The sequence below is a fragment of the Schistocerca serialis genome, chromosome 12, assembly GCF_023864345.2.
Source record: "Schistocerca serialis cubense isolate TAMUIC-IGC-003099 chromosome 12, iqSchSeri2.2, whole genome shotgun sequence".
Taxonomy (NCBI): Eukaryota; Metazoa; Arthropoda; class Insecta; order Orthoptera; family Acrididae; genus Schistocerca; species Schistocerca serialis.
This window is the reverse complement of record NC_064649.1, coordinates 112,276,473-112,298,314: the sequence shown is the minus strand read 5'-3', so window position 1 is coordinate 112,298,314 and position 21,842 is coordinate 112,276,473. Positions and strand designations below refer to the sequence as shown.

The 21,842-nt window shown below is 45.0% G+C and overlaps 1 protein-coding gene across 1 annotated transcript in view; it reads right to left on the bottom strand.

The window, feature by feature from the left end:
- Positions 1-21,842, bottom strand: part of LOC126428303 (uncharacterized) — an 81,522-nt gene that overhangs the window by 52,317 nt on the left and 7,363 nt on the right. The window contains exon 2 of the mRNA XM_050090231.1: positions 12,181-13,383. Within this exon, the coding sequence (XP_049946188.1) occupies positions 12,181-12,308 (128 nt within the window). The 5' untranslated portion in view covers positions 12,309-13,383. The remainder of the gene's footprint in view (positions 1-12,180; positions 13,384-21,842) is intronic.

Genomic DNA, 21,842 nt, shown 5'->3' with positions numbered 1-21,842 from the left:
ATGGACTATTTGATTACTGACTTGCTCAGTTTGTGAAGTTCTTTCTCTAGAATAAATCATCCAATTTTTTTGAAATTGTAATCATTTGTTTGCCTGCACATGTATATCACGTCTATGGTTGTCCGTCTCATTCGGATTACTCCTTCGTTGTGCATTGTTGTTTTCTTTTTGTCTTAGTGTGTATTTTGTTTTGCTAAAAGTTTTTGATTTTCCATGATGTTCTTGAATATGTCCCGACGACTTAAACAATTGCCATCGGTGGTCTTCTCAGTAACAATTGCATTCCAAGTAGTGCTTGCCTCATGAATTCTCTCTGGGACACTGAAGCAGGTGCATAGTCTAAGAAGTCCTAAGCGTGGCATGTTTGCGAGTAGGCGCAAAAGTCCTGTTGGGACAACTTCATTGGGATAACTTCACATTTTGCCTTGCGTGCAGTCTCAGAGTACGCACTGACAGTGATCCGAAAAAAAGGATAAAGTGTCAAGGAACAGTGAGGTAAGGGACAAACTCAGCAAACTCGGGGAAAACGTGGCTGGAATACGTGAAGGAATCCTTGCCACCGTAGAAGCAAAATAACGCATGATGGGCGAAGCAAGGATGGCATAAGAGGCTGATTAACAGAGGCGAAGAGGGCATTCCTGGCCAAGATAAGCATAACAGTACAGAACATAAACCTTACCTTAGGGGAAGAAAGCTGCGAACGTACGATTAGAACATGGAAAATAACCTCAAAAAATTTTGGTCGTACGTAAAATCTATGAACGCTACAAATAATTCAATACCTTCTCTTGCTGACAGTACTGATGATGATAAAAAAAAGGCCGAAATTGTAAACCTAGCTTTCAAAAACTCGTTTACTGTAGAGGTCTGCAGCACCATTCTCCCTTTCAATCATCAAACAAACGCAAGGATAGCTGACATAGTGTTTAGTGTATCTGGTATTGTAAGACAATTAAGATTCTTAGACGCCAGACGGTATTCCCGTAAGCTTGGGTGCGTTTGCAAGACAACAACCATCTGCACGAACAGTTCCACGACGTTACAGCAGCATGGACTATCAGCTCGGAGACCATGGCTGCGGTAACCTCGCCGCTGCATCACAGACAGGAGCGCCTGCGATGGTGTACTCAACGAATAACCTGGGTGCACGAATGGCAAACCGTCATTTTTCGGATGAATCCAAGTTCTGTTTACAGCATCATGATGGTCACATCCGTGTTTGGCGACATCGTGGTGAACGCACATTGGAAGCGTGATTCGTCATCGCCATACTGGCGCATCACCCGGCGTGATGGTATGGGGTGCCATTGGTTACACGTCTCGGTCACCGCATTGACTACACTTTGAACAGTGGACGTTACATTTCAGATCTGTTACTTCCCGTGGCTCTACCCTTCATTCGATTCCTGCAAAACCCTACATTTCAGCAGGATAATGCACGACTGCATGTCGCAGGTCCTGGACCGGCCTTTCTGGATACAGAAAATGTTCGACTGCTGCCCTGTCCAGCACATTCTCCAGATCTCTCACCAATTGAAAACGTCTGGTCAATGGTGGCCGAGCAACTGGCTCGTCACAATACGCCAGTCACTACTCTTGATGAACTGTGGTATCGTGTTGAAGCCACATGTGCAGCTGTACCTGTACACAGCATCCAAGCTCTGTTTGACTCAATGCAGAGGCGTACCAAGTACGTTATTACGGCCAGGGGTGGTTGTTCTGGGAACTGATTTATCAGGATCTATGCAATCTATGTAATCACATGTCAGTAATAGTATATTTGTCCAATTAATACCCGTTTATCATCTGCATTTTTTCCAGGTGTAGCAATTTTAATGGCCAGTAGTGTAGAAGAGGGTCGTAAGGCGCTAACTTGGTCAGAGTAAGGATGAAATAGCAAAATAACAAATGCTTCAGAATATCATTACAGCGTTTTTTTTTTTTTTTTTTTTTTTTTTTTTTGACAGCTTGCAGTCTTCACGCGGAATTAAACTACTTGCGGGTGTTCCATAGGGGGGAAAATTGTACTGATTCATTACGTGACGCGCGTATTATGAAGACTATGGAGCTCCTACCTTATCCCAAAATGAAAAACGGAACGAACGTTGTGGAGCATTTTATTGGAGACCTATATCGTGGTACAGAAGCACATATTATAGCTTGCAGCACCGTTATCTGAAGAGCCAGTTGCCACGCGTGTTTCGTACAGTGGTTTTGTTTGCTCGCTGGAATAATTTAGAAGTGAGCTGTAATGAACGCTTTGTTCGCCAGTGATTGAAAGTTTTTTTTTCGAGCGGGGGATGGGGCCCAGCCTATATTTTTTTTTTCACTGCCGCTCGGACGCTGCCCGAACAATGGACACAGTATTGTCCAGATGATCGTGCGGCCTAATCTGCTTTTTTTCTGTTTTTGTTTGGTTATTCTATCGCCGCCTGCCCAGAATCTCCACCCTCTCCCGTGGCCTCCCCCTCCACCAACGCACTACAACCCCCTCCTGCGAGTCGCTCCCCCAGCAAAACGTAATCGCCCACAGCCTCGGTTTCCCTGTTGCACTAACCGGATACATTTTTTCCGATTCTCATTTGATGCGAATGCAACATAGCTAGTGGCACATCACATTAGTAACGAACCCATGCACTTCCACATCTGACATCTGTAGTCTGCAGACGAATGTGAAGTGCATGGCTGAGGGTGCTTTCTACCAGTTGCGAGGTCTTCGTTGCTTTCCATTGCCCTATAAAACGCGAGAAATACAGCATGTTACAAAAAGGTACGGCCCAACTTTCAGGAAACATTCCTCACACGCAAATAAAGAAAAGATGATTCACCGCCAGTTGGCCCAATTGAAGGAAGGTAATGTTGACTTCGGTGCTTGTGTTGACATGCGACTCATTGCTCTACAGTACTAGCATCAAGCACATCAGTACGTAGCATCAACAGGTTAGTGTTCATCACGAACGTGGTTTTGCAGTCAGTGCAATGTTTACGAATGCGGAGTTGGCAGATGCCCATTTGATGTACGCATTTGCACGGGGCAATAGCCGTGGCGCGGTACGTTGTATCGAGACAGATTTCCAGAACAAAGGCGTCCCGACAGGAAGACGTTCGAAGCAATTGATCGGCGTCTTAGGGAGCACGGAACATTCCAGCCTACGACTCGCGACTGGGGAAGACATAGAACGACGAGGACACCTGCAATTGACGAGGCAATTCTTCGTGCAGTTGACGATAACCCTAATGTCAGCGTCAGAGAAGTTGGTGCTGTACAAGGTAACGTTGACCACGTCAGTGTATGGAGAGTGCTACGGGAGAACCAGTTGTTTCCGTACCATGTACAGCGTGTGCAGGCACTATCAGCAGCTTGTTGGCCTCCACGGGGTCACTTCTGCGATAGGTTCATCCGACAATGAGTCTATCCTCATTTCAGTGCAAATGTTCTCTTTACGGATGAGGCTTTATTCCAACGTAATCAAATTGTAAATTTTCACAATCAGCATGTGAGGGCTGACGCGAATCCGCACGCAATTGAGCAATCACGTCATCAACACAGATTTTCTGTGAACGTTTGGGCAGGTATTGTTGGTGATGTCTTGATTGGGCCCCATGTTCTTCCGCCTACGCTCAATGCAGCACGTTATCATGATTTCATACGGGATACTCTACCTGTGCAGCTAGAACATGTGCCTTTACAAGTACGACACATGTGGTGCATGCACGATGGAGCTCCTTCACATTTCAGTCGAAGTGGTCGTACGCTTCTCAACAACAGATTCGGTGACCGATGGATTGGTAGAGGCGGACGAATTCCATGGCCTCTACGCTCTCCTGACCTCATCCCTCTTGACTTTCGTTTATGGGGGCATTTGAAAGTTCTTGTCTACGCAACCACGGTACCAAATGTAGAGACTCTTCGTGCTCGTATTGTGGACGGCTGTGATACATTATGCCATTCTCCAGGTCTGCATCAGCGCATCAGGCATTCCATGCGACGGAGGGTGGATGCATGTATCCTCGCTAACGGAGGACATTTTCAACATTTCCTGTAACAAAGTGTTTGTAGTCACGCTGGTAAGTTCTGTTGCTGTGTGTTTCCATTCCATGATTAATGTGATTTGCAGAGTAGTAATAAATTGAGCTCTAACGTGGAAAGTAAGCGTTTCCGGACACATGTCCACATAACATATTTCCTTTCTTTCGGTGTGAGGAATGTTTCCTGAAAGTTTGGCCGTACCTTTTTGTAACACCCTGTATATCTTGCTGTGTAGTCTCCGATTATCCTCAAGCGCGTATTAGTTTAATTTCCTTAGTGTTTCGTGGCGCTCTCCGACGCTTCAAGCAGACCAGTGGCCATTCGTGTTGCGCATGTCTGTATACGTTCATTATCCTCAAACATGTTTCTCCACTCTATTTACGGCCTGTTTCAGCGACAGTAACCTAATTTTCATATAGAAAGTAAGTCTATGATGTAGGTATTTAAAACTGACACGTTTCGAGCTAGTGGCCCAGCTTAGGACGTTCTGTAAATTAACAATAACGTATCTATTTATGTATGTCTGCAGGCTTTCATGGCCGTTTCTAGCAGTAGCAGTAGCGGACAGCAAAAGATCCTGAGGAAGATCCTAGCAGAGGGGTCGAAACGTCGAACATTTTAGAAGAAACATGACTCTGCCTAATAAGCCAGAAAATTTTAACAGCGACGTATCTATTACATATACACTTCTGGCCACCGTAAATGCAACACCAAGAAAGACAAGAGGTAGCACAACAAAATTTATTTTGTAGATAACATGTTGACCAAGTATCAAATGATTACGTTTACAGACGTCTGTGACATGTGGTTCCTGCCAGAATCAGTAGCCAGAGTAGCCGCCATTGTTGGAGATCACCGCTGCCACACGTCTCGGCATTGAGTCAAAGAGACGTTGGATGTGTTCCAGGGGTACAGCAGCCCAAGCAGCTTCCACACGTTGCCAAAGATCATCTGGTGTGGCAGCTGGGGATGTAATCTGAGTCACTCGTTGAGGAACCATGGACCACATGTTTTCTATCGGTGAAAGATCCGGAGAGCGAGCCGGCCAGGGAAGCACTTCAATCTGGTTATTGACGAAGAACCTTTGGACAACGCGTGCCACTTGTGGTCGCGCATTATCCTGTTGAAACATGGCTGTGGCCGAGCCCTGAAGGTAAGGAAGGACAACTGGCTCCAGCACCTCGGATATGTAGCGCCGGCTATTTAAAGTACCGGCAATGCGTACTAGAGGCGTGCGAGAGTAATATCCAATACCGCCCCATACCATAATAGCCGGTGCAAGACCAGTGTGGCGTTGCATAATGCGGCTGTCCAGCATCCTCTCTCCACGGTGTCTCCACACTCGAATCCGACCATCGTGGTGCTGCAGACAGAAGCGTGTCTCGTCAGTAAAGACAACGTCATTCCATTCTGCCGTCCACATCCGTCTGTCATCACACCATGGGCGACGGAGACGTCTGTGATTCTGCGTCAATGGTAGACAAAGCAATGGACGTCTTGCGGAGAGACCACTCTGCTGTAAACGGCGTCGAATGGTACGCGCAGACACTGGATGATGCGTTACAGACGCAATGTGCTGTGCTACGGTTCGGGATGTCACTGAGCGATCCGTCACTGCCATGCGCACAATTTGCCTATCAGCACGTGCAGTGGTGCACCGAGGTGAATGCGATCGACCACGTCGGTCCGTCGTAACCTCCTGCATTCAACGGTCACATATCCGCATTACAGTTGTTTGGTTTCGTCCAAAACGACTAGCGATTTCTTTGTATGATAATCCACAATCTCGGTAAGCCACTATCCTTCCTCTGTCGAACTCGGATACTTGATCAAACGATGTTCGCTGTTGTCTACGAGGCATACCTGATCGTCTTGTGAAACAACCACAAGGTAAACACACGTGCCGAACGTACACTCGTCGAAATCGCCAAGCCTTAAATGGCGCTATGAGGTGGCGCCACAGGCGCGCGTGATGTGCGTCTGCGCTGAAATTCTAATCAGTTGCATACCTCATCGCTGCAAACTCATGGTGTAAATTTCACTTGATTCGGATGCTTCCTTCAGGGTGTTGCATTTACGGTGGCCAATGGTGTAGTTGTGACCACTGGTCTGTCCAGTCGCTGCTAAGTAACTGTTGACTTGAGTAATCTATAAAGAAAAAATTGCCTTAGACGGCGTAAACCGCACTAGTCAAAAGGTAAACGCGAATGGAGAGTAGTCACAATCGTCAAATATGAAAAGTGAAGCTTGAAAAGGTGAAAAGGGAAATAAAATTTTATAAAAATTTCTTCTGAAACAGAGAACTAATTTAGTCCTATTAAGTACTGGTCCTACACAATAGAGGAAACATTCTAAGACGAGTCGCACCATTGTCTCTTGACTAGCTTTTTCCGCTTAAGAACCTTCAACATCGCAGCGCGTCAGCAATCGTTAGTTAATATATTAAAAAAAAAACTAGAAATCCGCCTCGATTGCGTAAGAAGCACCTAGTGTTAACCTAATCTCGGCGTAGATAACTACACCTTCTTCAGAACAATAAAACCCACAAGTGCCTAAGAAGACCTTTGTCAATGATTAAAAGAACACCATAGCTATACACTTATAAACGAATAAAAGGGAAAACACAAACAGTACATGTGTACTAAGTCTAAACCACTACTTAACTTAATGGTGTAACCTCCACCTCACACCGGCCTATGTTCGATGGGCCATGACCCGCCATAAACTGTAGTGGAGGTTATACCATTAAGTTAAGTAACGATTTAGACTTAGTACACATGTACTGTTTGTGTTTTCCCTTTTATTCGTTTATAAGTGTATAGCTATGGTGTTCTTTTAATCATTGACAAAGGTCTTCTTAGGCACTTGTGGGTTTTATTGTTCTGAAGAAGTTGTAGTTATCTACGCCGAAACCTAGGTTAACACTAGGTGCTTCTTAAGCAATCGAGGCGGGTTGATAGTTTTTTTTTAAATATATTTTTCCGCTTATTCCGTCCGCCTGCTTAGCTGGGTGGTAACGTGCTCGCCTCCCATGCAAGCGGGCCCGGGTTCGAGTCCCGGCCCGGTTGGAGATTTTCTCCGCTCGGGGACAGGGTGTTGTGTTGTCCTCGTCATCATTTCATCCTCATAACGGTCGCGCACGTCGCCCGACGTGGCGTCGAGTGATATAAAAGACTTGCAGCTGGCGCCCAAACTTATCCGCATGTGGCTACCCGGCCAACGATGCCACACGCTGAATTCCAATTCCGATTAACCAACCAATGAACCGAAGTCTGACATGACATCAAGTTTATGTTAGTAAAGGAGGGTGTTCTACCTGAGGGATAGTCTAGCCAGCAACGCATCATGTTTCTTGACGATGTTTCAATCTAGTGATGGATTTCAGAATCACAGAAAAGGAATGCGCACTATAAAGTACTGAACAACGAAATGTCTTCACCGTAACGCAATGGCAGACATGGTATCTATGTGTTCAGAAATTAGTCTACACCTACATCTACATCTACATCCATACTCTCCAAGCCACCTGACGGTGTGTGGCTGAGGGTACCCTGAGTACCTCTATCGGTTCTCCCTTCTATTCCAGTCTCGTATTGTTCGTGGAAAGAAGGATTGTCTGTATGCTTCTCTGTGGGCTCTAATCTCTCTGATTTTATCCTCATTCTCTCTTCGCGAGATATACGTAGGAGGGAGCAATATACTGCTGGACTCTTCGGTGAAGGTATGTTCACGAAACTTTAACAAAAGCCCGTACCGAGCTACTGAGCGTCTCTCCTGCAGCGTCTTCCACTGGAGTTTATCTATCATCTCCGTAACGCTTTCGCGATTACTAAATGATCCTGTAACGAAGCGCGCTGCTCTCCGTTGGATCTTCTCTATCTCTTCTATCCACCCTATCTGGTACGGATCCCACACCGCTGAGCAGTATTCAAGAAGTGGGCGAACGAGTGTACTGTAACCTACTTCCTTTGTTTTCGGATTGCATTTCCTTAGGATCCTTCCAATGAATCTCAGACTGGCATCTGCTTTACCGACGATCAACTTTATATGATCATTCCATTTTAAATCACTCCTAATGCGTACTCCCACATAATTTATGGAATTAACTGCTTCCAGTTGCTGACCTGCTATTTTGTAGCTAAATGATAAGGGATCTATCTTTCTATGTATTCGCAGCACATTACACTTGTCTACATTGAGATTCAATTGCCATTCCCTGCACCATGCGTCAATTCGCTGCAGATCCTCCTGCATTTCAGTACAATTTTCCATTGTTACAACCTCTCGATACACCACAGCATCATCTGCAAAAAGCCTCAGTGAACTTCCAATGTCATCCACCAGGTCATGTATATTGTGAACAGCAACGGTCCTATGACACTCCCCTGCGGCACACCTGAAATCACTCTTACTTGGGAAGACTTCTCTCCATTGAGAATGACATGCTGCGTTCTGTTATCTAGGAACTCCTCAAACCAATCACACAATTGGTCTGATAGTCCATATGCTCTTACTTCGTTCATTAAACGACTGTGGGGAACTGTATCGATGGAATAGAGGGAGTTATCACGCAAGAATTAATGGATTTTAGTTTTTAAAGCTTTAATAATCCTCAAGCACCCTTAATACGCAAGGGGATGGACAAATTCTTTTATGAGTTAAGGTTGTGAATAATGGAAAAAGTTTTTTATTGTTAGTGTTATACAGGTTTGTTCAAAAACAAAGGACAGACTTCTATTGTTCATTGCAGACAAACTGTGAAAGACGGAAACACATCGCCCATCGCCCATATCACAGGACAGAGGACGGTTCAGAGATTTATTTTCTCACATACGCTATACCACATACTCAGCATGAGAACGCGTTGATCGAGAAACATCGAAACGGTGGTCCATTTCATTCCGCACACAAATCAACAGGTCCCTGGTTATTGAATCGACAGCTAGAACAATTCGATTTCTCAGCTCTTCAAGTGTATCTGTCATAGGCGGGACAAAAACTGTCTCTTTTGTGTACCCCCGCAGAAAAAAAACCTCAAGGTGTGATCTCAGGTGACCTAGAAGGCCAGAAGCGGTGAACAAGATCTTGTTGTCCCCCTCTTCCGTTCCATGCTGATACTGGTATGTAATGACATGATGTACCACAGCAGCACGTTACAAGTGGTTCAATTGAATTTATTCTGCATTATTTCTCTTCCCCATTTTCTTGAAATTAATTCTACGATGTTTGGTACGCCTGCAGTAATCAGTTTTCGTGATATATTAGGTCTACAACTTTGCGTCCGGCGTTTTGCAATAAACGGCAGTAGCGGCAAGTGGGGTTCGGGTGGTCGGTCATAGGTGTAATACAATAAGCTTAGGCATCTCTTAACATAATGCCATAAAAATATTAGTCGATTTGTTTTCTGCTTTAACATGAAGAAATCTGCGGTTGTGGCTCTTAAAATGCTGGATAAGACCAATGCTGAGCGAACTATTAGTGGGAGAATGTGCAGAGAATGTCTTCATCGCCTTAAGAACGGTGATTTTGATGTCGTAGACCGGCATGGCGGGGGAAGACGTTTCCGTAGCTACTGAAACAGACGAAGACTGTCACAGGACATAATTATCGAAAGCAACAGATGCGTTCGAGCCCAGCACTGCCACAATACAGCGATGGACACGTAAAGCTAATTTTTCAGCAGGTCAGTCAGTGCCCGACCCCGTGTCCCAAAATCCGCCAAAATAATGGAAACGTCGAAATGAGAAGTCCTATCCCTCCCGCCGTTATTCTCCATACGTTGCTCTATCTGACTACTACCTTTTTCGATCAGTGGTATACAGTCTGGCTGACCAGCACTTCCTATCATATGAACAAGTGCCAAATTGAATCGATTCACGGATCCCCACGGGATTCGTATGCTATCCGAAAGATGGGAGAATCTAATGGCCACCGATGAGCAATACTATCAAACATAATTTTCTGTAAGTTTTTCACAATAAAACCTCGAACTTCGAGAAAAAAAAGAACGGCGGAAGCAAAGTTGTAGACCTAGTAACATGTTAAATAGGGACAGTTTAATTATAACCATCTGGTATTTTGCACGTATGCTTTGTATTGCACCAGAAATTCATTCTGAATGACAGTAATGAAGGAAAGTATGCAAACGAAGGTAATTTTCCAATGCTTTCGTTACCTAATCAGCAACTGCACGTTGAGCAAATGTAGCTGAGCAGACGAGTTTGACAGGTTTCATAACGCGTGACACCCAGTCCAACTTCTGAGCAGTTTGCACAACTCGGAATTTTGACCCACCTGTTTAAGTGTATATTTTGCCGAATGCAGCTTTTTTACTGATGATGATACGACATGTACCAGGTGTACCCGTATGAAATGAGCGTTTTTTGGGGAAATGAAACACTAATTTTGAATTGAAAAGTGAGAACATTTTATTCAAAGTACTGACCATTGCTTTCTATACATTTTGCCTACCTTTCTGGGGATTTGTGGACACCACGCCAAAGAAATATTCATTTTTTGAAGCAAACCAATCAGACACCCAATTTCCGACTTCTTCGTAGGAATCGAAGTGTTCCTCAGCCTATGCGTGTCCCATTGATGAAAACAAATGGTAGTCGGAAGGGACCAAGTCTGGTGAATGCGGCGGGTGGGGTAGTAGCTCCCAGCCAAGTGTTTTGATTGTGCCCTGAACCAATTTTGCTTTGTGTGCAGGTGCATTGTCGTGTAAGAAAATTACTATGCCATGTCTTCTGGGCCATTCTGGTCTTTTCTTCGATCAGTGAATAGATCAAATTGATCATTTGTTGTCTGTAGCGATTAGTATTCACAGTTTCACCGGGTTTTAGAAGCTCATGATACACCACACCTTTCTGATCCCACCAAACACAGAGCATTGTCTTCTTGACGAATCGTTCTGGTTTTGCAGTCGATGTTGATGGTTGTCCCGGATTAACCCATGATTTTTCCCGTTTAGGATTCTTAAAATAAATCCATTTTTCATCCCATCTGTCTTTCATTCAATTCATGTGGCACCCATTTTCCACACTTTTGGATCTTTCCCATAGCATTCAAATTGTGGTGTCACCGCCAGACACCACACTTGCTAGGTGGTAGTTTTAAATCGGCCGCGGTCCATTAGTACATGTCGGACCCGCGTGTCGCCACTGTGTGATCGCAGACCGAGCGCCACCACACGGCAGGTCTCGAGAGACTGACTAGCACTCGCCCCAGTTGTACAGACGACTTTGCTAGCGACTACACTGACGAAGCCTCGCTCCTTTGCCGAGCAGATAGTTAGAATAGCCTTCAGCTAAGTCAATGGCTACGACCTAGCAAGGCGCCATTAGTAACATTGCATGTATCTAAAGAGTCTCACTTGTATCGCCACAATCTCCAGATGTACCAAAAGGATGGATTAAAGTTAAGTATTCCAGAAGCTACGTACTTTTCTTTATAGCATTCATTACGTATCCTGTTTCAGACCTCACGCACCCTGCTTTGGCTTAGCGCGTGCCTTTCGGCTTCCTCTCATTGTGTCTAGGCTGTCTTGTCTAGACACAACACAAACGGTCAGAAATTGTTTGTTGTGCAACATTTAGCACTGCTGCCATTTGCTTCTGACTCAAAGTATCATCTTCATCCAATATTGCTTGCAATTCGGCGTCTCCGAACTTGTGATCTTCCATTTTCTACATTTCTTACATCAAAATCATTATTTCTGAACCGTTGAAACCATCTTTTGCATGTTGCTTCTGATAGAGCATGATCGCCATATGTCTCGACAAGCATTCGGTGCGACTCTGCAGCACATTTTTTCAAATGAAAACAAAAAATTAATGCTTTCCGCAAATCATCACTTTCTGGTACAAAATTCGACATTGTTAACACCATGAAAATATCTGATGTTGTTTGTTCCATGACTTGATGTATACTAAATTTAAAATAATTAAGGCTCGTTCACAACAAACGTTCCCTATCGACACAGTTGTATCTTAACGCTCATTTCATACCGGTACACCTGGTACAGAACTAAATGAACTGCGTTTTTGAGTTAAATATGCCAGTGTTATCTCGACGAAGAAGGGGACTAAGAAGAGGAAAGATAAGTAGAATGAGAATGAGAAGAAGTATGGAGTGACGGTGAGACTTACCCATCATCCGACGGATCGTCATCGAGGTTGAGGTTGTCGGGCAGCAGGTTGCACGACCTCGCGGAGAGCAGCGCCCCAACCATCACGACCAGCAACCAGCGCTCGCACGACCTCGCCTTCTCCACCATGGTCAGCTACCGGCGAATGGGCCCCTCCAACTTTCACCAAACACCACTTTTATTCAATCGTCCACTTCGTCCCTTCAAAAGTGAGGGTGTAACACCAGTTCACCTACTTGCCAAACGCAGATACTTCGCCACGTCCAAAAAATTATAAAGGCCACAACTCTTGCCACAGAACCTTACGGCGGTGCTGATGACAAATTAGCCCAACACTTATGTGGCAGTCTTCAGTGCACAGTATTTGACCTCTTCACGTTGGCCGATATGGTTGCGCTCTCTCTTCTGGAGTCACTTATCAGTCACACTCAGTCACGTAAACGGGTAAGAAAAAAAAAGCCTGTTCACTTATATCTTTCAATGCGGACTTCTTTGTCCTTGCAGTAGATCTGATGAAAAATTGTCCCAGCACCTCTGTAAGAGATCCGATGCGGGTCCTGTGTTTAAAGCAGTCACTGCTGGTGGAAAAATATGAAACACTTGTTTCCAGTTCCAGAAGTGGGTGTGAGTACTTGAGACACTTGTTGAGAGCTGCCCGTGGGACTACTGCCTTGTGGAGACTCGTTCTCCAGTGATGTTTGCAGCTCCTACTCCACAGCCGCAAGATTTTCACCGAACTAACGCACAGATTGATGGGTAGCACAGTTCACCCAGAACAGTATCGTACAGATATAAGCTTCAAAAGTCTTCTTCGACGCTGTCGGTAAACAGAACCAACACCAAACGTAGCAGGTGTAGAGAGGTTTTTCTGCAGTGGAGCAGACTGAAGCTCCCTCCGACAACTGTGTCTCTTCTTCGGGGTTTGACAGCGCTACGCGGCTACTGCACTACTGCTGACGTCAGCTTCCAGGATCTTCCACGACGAACACCTATACGTCGCGCGGACTTCCTTAAATGGCCCTGGCGGTGAATTTTACGGCGTCTCTTAGCACTTTACGAGGTCCCCACCAGCCAAGCACTCCGTGGGCGGTACGCGCGTCGCAGCCTCCAGACCCGCACACGTCGACAGATGAGCTCCCGGCTATCGTGTCTGCTATCACGGCTGCCGACGCCTGCGTCAGATGGACGAGTGGAGAAATGACGCCTGCAAAGATAAGAACAGATCGCTATCCGATAGCCGGCAGTTCATCAGCAAGCGGGCAGTGCCCCTCTGACAAAAGAGAGAGAGAGAAAAAAAAAGTTTCCAGAATGAGATTTTCACTCTGCAGCGGAGTGTGCGCTGATATGAAACTTCCTGGCAGATTAAAACTGTGTGCCGGACCGAGGCTCGAAATCGGGACCTTTGCCTTTCGCGGGCAAGTGTTGTACCATCTGAGCAACCCAAGCACGACTCACGTCCGGTCCTCACAGCTTTACTTCTGCCATTACCTCGTCTCCTACCTTCCAAACTTTACAGAAGCTCTCCTGCGAACCTTGCAGAACTAGCACTCCTGAAAGAAACGATATTGCGGAGACATGGCTTAGCCACAGCCTGGGGGATGTTTCCAGAATGAGATTTTCACTCTGCAGCGGAGTGTGCGCTGATATGAAACTTCCTGGCAGATTAAAACTGTGTGCTCGACCGAGACTCGAACTCGGGACCTTTGCCTTTCGCGGGCAAGTGCTCTAGCATCTGAGCTACCGAAGCACGACTCAAGGAAGGTAGGAAGTTTGGAAGGTAGGAGACGAGATACTGGCAGAAGTAAAGCTATGAGGACCGGGCGTGAGTCGTGCTTCGGTAGCTCAGATCTTAGAGCACTTGCCCGCGAAAGGCAAAGGTCCCAAGTTCGAGTCTCGGTCGGGCACACAATTTTAATCCGCCAGGAAGTTTAAAAAAAAATGGCCATGTTCTGAGACAGAGCTTTGTAAGTGAGCACGATGCATAGGTAGAAGATGCTAGCGCGCAGCGAGGAAGAGTACCCCAAACACATCAGCGAACGACCTCACCTTCACGCGCACAAGTGTGGTACATACACTGAAGAGCCAAAGAAACTGATACTTCCGGTACGCTGGACGTGGAAGAATTATGGGCAAATTTTAAACACATTGTAAATCACGCATTGGACAAGTATGTGCCGAAAAATTGGGTCACGGACTGAAAAGACCCACCGTGGTTTAACAGCGCGATACGGAGAATGCTCAGGAAGCAAAGACTGTTGCACTCGCGGTACAAGAATGATCGGGAGAATGAGGACAGGCAAAAGTTAGTAGAGATTCGTGCTGCTGTAAAAAGAGCGATTAGCGGATTTACAACCACTGCCACCGTCATACCTTAGCGAAAGATCTTGCTGAAAAACAAAGGAAAGGCCGGTCGAAGTGGCCGAGCGGTTCTAGGCGCTACATTCTGGAGCCGCGCAACCGCTACGGCCGCAGGTTCGAGTCCTTCCTCGGACATAGGTGTCTGTGATGTCCTTAGGTTAGTTAGGTTTGAGTAGTTCTACGTTCTAGGGGACTGATGACCTCAGAAGTTAAGTCCCTTAGTGCTCAGAGCCATTTGAACCAACCAAAGGAAATTCTCGTCTTACGTAAAAACGGTAAGCGGGTCGAAGGCTTCCATTCAGTCACTCACTGATCAGTCTGGCCTGGCAACGTAAGACAGCAAAACGAAAGCTGAAATTTTAAATTTAGCATTTGAGAAATCTTTCACGCAGGAGGATCGTACAAACATACCGCCGTTCGAGTCTCGTACAGATTCCCGTATGGAGCACATAGTGATAGACAGCCCTAGGGTTGCGAAGCAGCTGAATTGGTTGAAAATAAATAAATCGCCAGGTCCTGATGGGATTCCAATTCAGTTTTACACAGAGTACTCTACTGCATTGGCTCCTAACTTAGCTTGCATTTATCGCGAATCTCTTGCCCAGCGTAAAGTCCCGAGCGACTGGAAAAAAGGGGCACGTGACGCCTGTATATAAGAAGGGTAGAAGGACGGATCTTCAAAATTACAGACCAATTTCCTTAACATCGGTTTGTTGCTGGATTCTCGAACATATTCTCAGTTCGAATAAAATGAATTTCCTTGAGACAGAGAAGTTGCTGTCCATGCATCAGCACGGCTTTAGAAAGCATCGCTCCTGCGAAACGCAACTCGCCCTTTTTCACATGATATCTTCCGAACCATGGATGAAGGGTATCAGACGGATGCCATATTCCTTGACTTCCGGAAAGCGTTTTACTCGGTGCCCCACTGAAGACTCCTAAGGTACGAGCATATGGGATTGGTTCCCAAGTATGTGAGTGGGTCGAAAACTTTTTAAGTAACAGAACCTAGTACGTTTTCCTCGATGGGGAGTGTTCATCGGAGGTGAGGGTATCATCTGGAGTGCCCCAGGGAAGTGTGGTAGGTCCGCTGTTGTTTTCTATCTACATACATGATCTTTTGGATAGGGTGGATAGCAATGTGCGGCTGTTTGCTGATTATGCTGTGGTGTACGGGAAGGTGTCATCGTTGAGTGACTGTAGGAGGATACAAGATGACTTGGACAGGATTTGTGATTGGTGTAAAGAATGGCAGCTAACTTTAAATATAGATAAATGTAAATTGATGCAGATCAATAGGGAAAAGAATCCTGTAATGTTTGAATATTCCATTAGTAGTGTAGCGCTTGTCACAGTCACGTCGATTAAATATTTGGGCGTAGCATTGCAGAGCGATATGAAGTGGGACAAGCATGTAATGGCAGTTGTGGGGAAGGCGGATAGTCGTCTTCGGTTCATTGGTAGAATTTTGGGAAGATGTGGTTCATCTGTAAAGGAGACCGCTTGGCAGATAGTCGTCTTCGGTTCATTGGTAGAATTTTGGGAAGATGTGGTTCATCTGTAAAGGAGACCGCTTGTAAAACACTAATACGACCTGTTCTTGAGTACTGCTCGAGCGTTTGGGATCCCTGTCTGGTCGGATTGAGGGAGGACATAGAGGCAATTCAGAGGCGGGCTGCTAGATTTGTTACTGGTAGGTTTGATCATCACGCGAGTGTTACGGAAATGCTTCAGGAACTCGGGTGGGAGTCTGTAGAGGAAAGGAGGCGCTCTTTTCGTGAATCGCTACTGAGGAAATTTAGAGAACCAGCATTTGAGGCTGACTGCAGTACAATTTTACTGCCGCCAACTTATATTTCGCGGAAAGACCACAAAGATCAGATAAGAGAGATTAGGGCTCGTACAGAGGCATATAGGCAGTCATTTTTCTCTCGTTCTGTTTGGGACTGGAAGAGAAGATGCTAGTTTTTGTACGAGGTACCCTCCGCCACGCACTTGTTGTATATTGCATTTGCTATGCCCTGTGAAGTTAACCTATGATTATTTGAAATTAGCAGTTGAGGGTCATTATCGTGTTACATTACAGACAGTGTTGCAGACTTCAGTATTCAACTAGTCACAAAGGTAAGTAAATCTTTGTAACTTATTTGTGTGACTTCGTTACTAATTTTTTGGAGTGTTGTAGAACCTTCGGTCTCCTATCCTGTTACCTGGCCATGGGGCATAGCTGTGTAACAGTGGCAGGGAGAAATTGTCTTAGCGGTGTACTCCACCAGAATAAGCCGTTTCACAAACTCACAGACACGGCCTACCGTAACTATACTGGACTCCCGACCTCCACAGCAGTAGCGACGATTCCTTTACAAAACTGGCGACGAGGTTGTACAAAAGATTCAGTAGGGTTTACTTCTCAGGTGTTTTCGAGAAATTAAGTGCAAGTGTTAAGAGAATAAGTTACCCCACTTTCACTTCTGCCACGTGGTATTTTCCGATTGGAGCTAAATAACGTTTGAAGAGAATTTGAAGTACGGAGTGGCTCACAAAAACATCCTAAAGTCTTAACTGGTGATTATTTTCTATCATTACATCAGTGAACATCAACCTCTATAGCCGTCGTTTCTTTACAGAATCGAACTCCCACATACAACGTAGCTCTAGATGCCTGATAACTCTATAAATGAGATTTTCACTCTGCAGCGTAGTGTGCGCTGATATGAAACTTCCTGGCAGATTAAAACTGTGTGCCGGACCGAGACTCGAACTCGGGATCTTTGCCTTTCGCGGGCCAGTGCTCCACCAGCTGAGCTACCCAAGCACGACTCACGCCCCGTGGAAGATTCATATCATCGCACACTCCGCTGCAGAGTGAAAATCTCATTCTGGAAACATCCCCCAGGCTGTGGCTAAGCCATGTCTCTGCAATATCCTTTCTTTCAGGAGTGCTAGTTCTGCAAGGTTCGCAGGAGAGCTTCTGTAAAGTTTAGAAGGTAGGAGGCGAGGTACTGGCGGAAGTAAAGCTGTGAGGACGGGGCGAGAGTCGTGCTTGGGTAGCTCAGTTGGTAGAGCACTTGCCCGCGAAAGGCAAAGGTCTCGAGTTCGAGTCTCGGTTCGGCACACAGTTTTAATCTGCCAGGAAGTTTCAACTCTACAAATGATTTAAAGTTTCAAGTATTTAATATTAAGCGTATAAGCGAGATAAAGTTACCAAAAGATTCCACGACAAACCCTTAAAGTCCGAATGCAGCATTACTATCGTCCCTCTTAGCACACTCACGACGTTTAAATGTATGGACGTAGTGTTGCAGAACGATCTGGAATGGAACCAGCGTATGAGAATAGTGGTAAGAGAGGCGAATGGTAGACTTTGATGTACTGGGAGTATTTTAGGAAAGTGTGGTTCATGTATAAAGGAGACCGCATATATGATGCTAGTGCGACCTATTCTCGAGTACTGCTCCAATGTTTGGCATCAGCACCAGGTCGGACTAAAGGAAGAATTGAAGCACTTCAGAGGAGGGTTGCTAGATTTGTTACCAGTAGATATGGCCTATCCCCGATGTTATTCAATCTGTATATTGAGCAAGCAGTAAAGAAAACAAAAGAAAAATTTGGAGTAGGAATTAAAATCCAAGGAAAAGGAATAAAGCAATTGAGATTTGCGGATGACACTGTAATTCTGTCAGAGACAGCAAAGGACTTGGAAGAGCAGATGAACGGAATGGACAGTGCCTTGAAAGGAAGATATAAAGTGAACATCAACAAAAGCAAAACGAGCGTAATGGATTGTAGTCCAATTAAATCAGGTGATGCTGAGGGTATTAGATTAGGAAATGAGATACTTAAAGTAGTAAAGGAGTTTTGCTATGTGGGGAGCAAAGTAACTGGTGATGATGGGAGTGCCGGACGGTGTGGCCGAGCGGTTCTAGGCGCTTCAGTCTGGAACCGTGCGACCGGTACGCTCGCAGGTTCGAATCCTGCCTCGGGCTTGAATGTGTGTGATGTCCTTAGATTAGTTAGGTTTAAGTAGTTGTAAATTTTATGGGACTGGTGACCGCATATGTCAAGTCCTATAGTCCTCAGAGCCATTTGAACCATTTCTGATGGTCGGAGTAGAGATTATATAAAATGTAGACTGGCTACAGGAAGGAAAGCGTTTATGACGAAGAGAAATCTGTTAACATCGAGTGTAGATTTAACTGTCAGGAAGTCTTTTCTGAAAGTATTTGTATGGAGTGTAGCCATGTAAAGAAGTGAAACATGGACAACAAACAGTTTAGACAAGAAGAGACTAGAAGCTTTTGAAGTGTGATGCTACAGAAGAATGCTGAAGATTAGATGGGTAGATCACATAACTGGACAGAACTGGAGAGAAGGGGAATTTATGGCAAAACTTGACAAGAAGAATGGGTCGCTAAATTTTTTGTTTATTTATAGACGCAATCACATGTTTTTGACACTCTCATAAACATGTGATTGCGTCTATAAATAAACAAGTCATAAACATGTGATTGCGTCTATAAATAAACAAAAAAAATTTCCAAAATAATCAATCACGCACTCCATAGACAAAATATCGTTTTTTCCAAAAGAAGGGATCGGTTGGTAGGACACGTTCTGAACCATCAAGGGATAACCAATATAGTACAGGAGAGAAGCTTGGAGGGTAAAAATCGTAGAGGGAGACCAAGAGACGAATACGCTAGGCAGATTCAGAAGGATGTAGGTTACAGTAGGTACTGGGAGATGAAGAAGCTTGCACAGGATAGAGTAGCATGGAGAGCTGCATCAACCAGTCTCAGGACTGAAGACCACTACAGCAGTATATTCGAACAACATGTATTACGGAGATGGTGCGGCAAATCGAATAGCAATTCCTGGAGGAAACGCGACTTTTTTCTCGAGAAACACTTTCCAGAAATTTTAGAGAACCGGTATTTGATACTTGCTGCAGAGAGAATCTACTGCCGCCAACATGCGTTTCGCGTTTCATGTAAAGACTGCGGGGATACGAGAAATTACTGTTCATATGGAGGCATGTAGATAGTCGGTTTTCCCTGGCTCTATCTGAGAGAGGAACACGAAAGTAAATAAGTAGTAGCGGTACTGTGTACCCTCTGCCAAGCACCGTACGGTGGCTTGCTGAGATGTATCTACATTTACATCTAAATGTTGAAAGTTTGTTGGAAGTCCCAGAGTGCTCTTATTATTACCGAACAGTGGATGCGGGTAATCTGCACACTGTTTTAAGGAAAAGCTATTTTTTCACGCGCGTCTTGTCTCCTGAATGTCGCACAGTGATGTACATTCGTCCGTACGTTCTGGGGTACATCTACATTTACATCTACTTCCATACTCCGCAAGTCACCTGACGGTGTGTGGCGGAGGGTACTTTGAGTACCTCTATCGGTTCCCCCTTCTATTCCAGTCTCGTATTTTTCGTGAAAGAAAGATTGTCGGTATGCCTCTGTGTGGGCTCTGATCTCTCTATCTCCTCTCTTCGCGAGATATACGTAGAAGGGAGCAATATACTGCTTGACTCCTCGGTGAACGTATGTTCTCGAAACTTCAACAAAAGTCCGTACCGAGCTACTGAGCGTCTCTCCTGCAGAGTCTACCACTGGAGTTTACCTATCATCTCCGTAACGCTTTCGCGATTGGTAAATGATCCTGTGACGAAGCGCACTGCTGTCCGTTGGATCTTCTCCATCTCTTCTATCAACCATATCTGGTACGGATCCCACACCGATGAGCAGTAGTGAAGCAGTGGGCGAAAGAGTGTACTGTAACCTACTTCCTTTGTTTTCGCACTGGATTTCCTTAGGATTCTTCCAATGAATCTCAGTCTGGCATCTGCTTTACCGACGAATAATTTTATATGGTCATTCCATTTTTGATCACTCCTAATGCCTACTCCCAGATAATTTATGGAATTAACTGCTTCCAGTTGCTGACCTGCTATATTGTAGCTAAATGATAAAGGATCTTTTTTTCTACGTATTCGCAGAACATTACACATGTGTACATTGTGATTCAATTGCCATTCCCTACACCATGTGTGAATTCGTTACAGATCCTCCAGCATTTCAATACAATTTTCCATTGTTAAAACCTCTCGATAAACTACAGCATCATCCGCAAAAAGCCTCAGTAAACTTCCGATGTTATCCACAAGATCATTTATGTATATCGTGAATAGCAAGGGTCCTGCGACACTCCCTTGAGGCACACCTGAAATCACTCTTACTATGGACGACTTCTCTCCATTGAGAATGTCATGCTGCGTTCTGTTATCTAGGAACTCTTCAATCCAATCACACAATTGGTCTGATAGTCCATATGCTCTTACTTTGTTCATTAAACGACTGTGGGAAACTGTATCGAACGCCTTGCGGAAGTCAAGAAACACGGCATCTACCTGGGAACCAGTGTCTATGGCCCTCGGTGAGGCTCGTGGACGAATAGCGCGAGCTGGGTTTCACACGATCGTCTTTTTCGAAACCCAAGCTGATTCCTACAGAGTACATTTCTAGTCTCCAGAAAAGTCATTATACTCGAACATAATACGTGTTCCCAAAATTCTACAACTGATCGACGTTAGAGATATAGGTCTGTAGCTCTGCACGTCTGTTCGACGTCCCTTCTTGAAAACGGGGATGACCTGTGCCATTTTCCAATCCTTTAGAACGCTACGCTCTACTAGAGACCTACGGTACACCGCTGCAAGAAGGGGGGCAAGTTCCTTCGCGTACTCTGTGTAAAATCGAACTGGTGTCCTATCAGGTCCAACAAAGTGTGTTTCGACTAGGGCAACTGATAAAATATCGTCATATCACTATACCGATAACTTTCCCGCAAAAAGTCGATATGTGTAGCGGCTATGCTCTCCCACTTGTGAATCTATTTATCGATATCAAAACGGCGATATCGAGCGCTACACTTTTTTCACAATTTTCAGGAAATTATTCGAAGCTATTCTTTTGAAACCGAGTAGAACATAATTTTATTTTCACTTTGCGAAGGAGCCTTACTACTTGTTGAGCACCCATCATGTCCAGTCTTTATGTGCGAATGTGTGAAGCAACTATAGGTGGCACAAAAAAAATAATGCGTTTGTACTGGGGGGGTTGACGGCGTGTGATGAAACAGCACACCAGCTGTGCGAAAAAAAAAATATATTACCGCAACTGGTGTGCTCTTTCTTCACATCGACATTCTTCAAAAACAGTTGCTGTAACTGATGAAGAAAAATCTAAATGATAAGATTAGTCGTTGCTGTGGGCTGAGAGACGTGTGAGGGGAAATGCT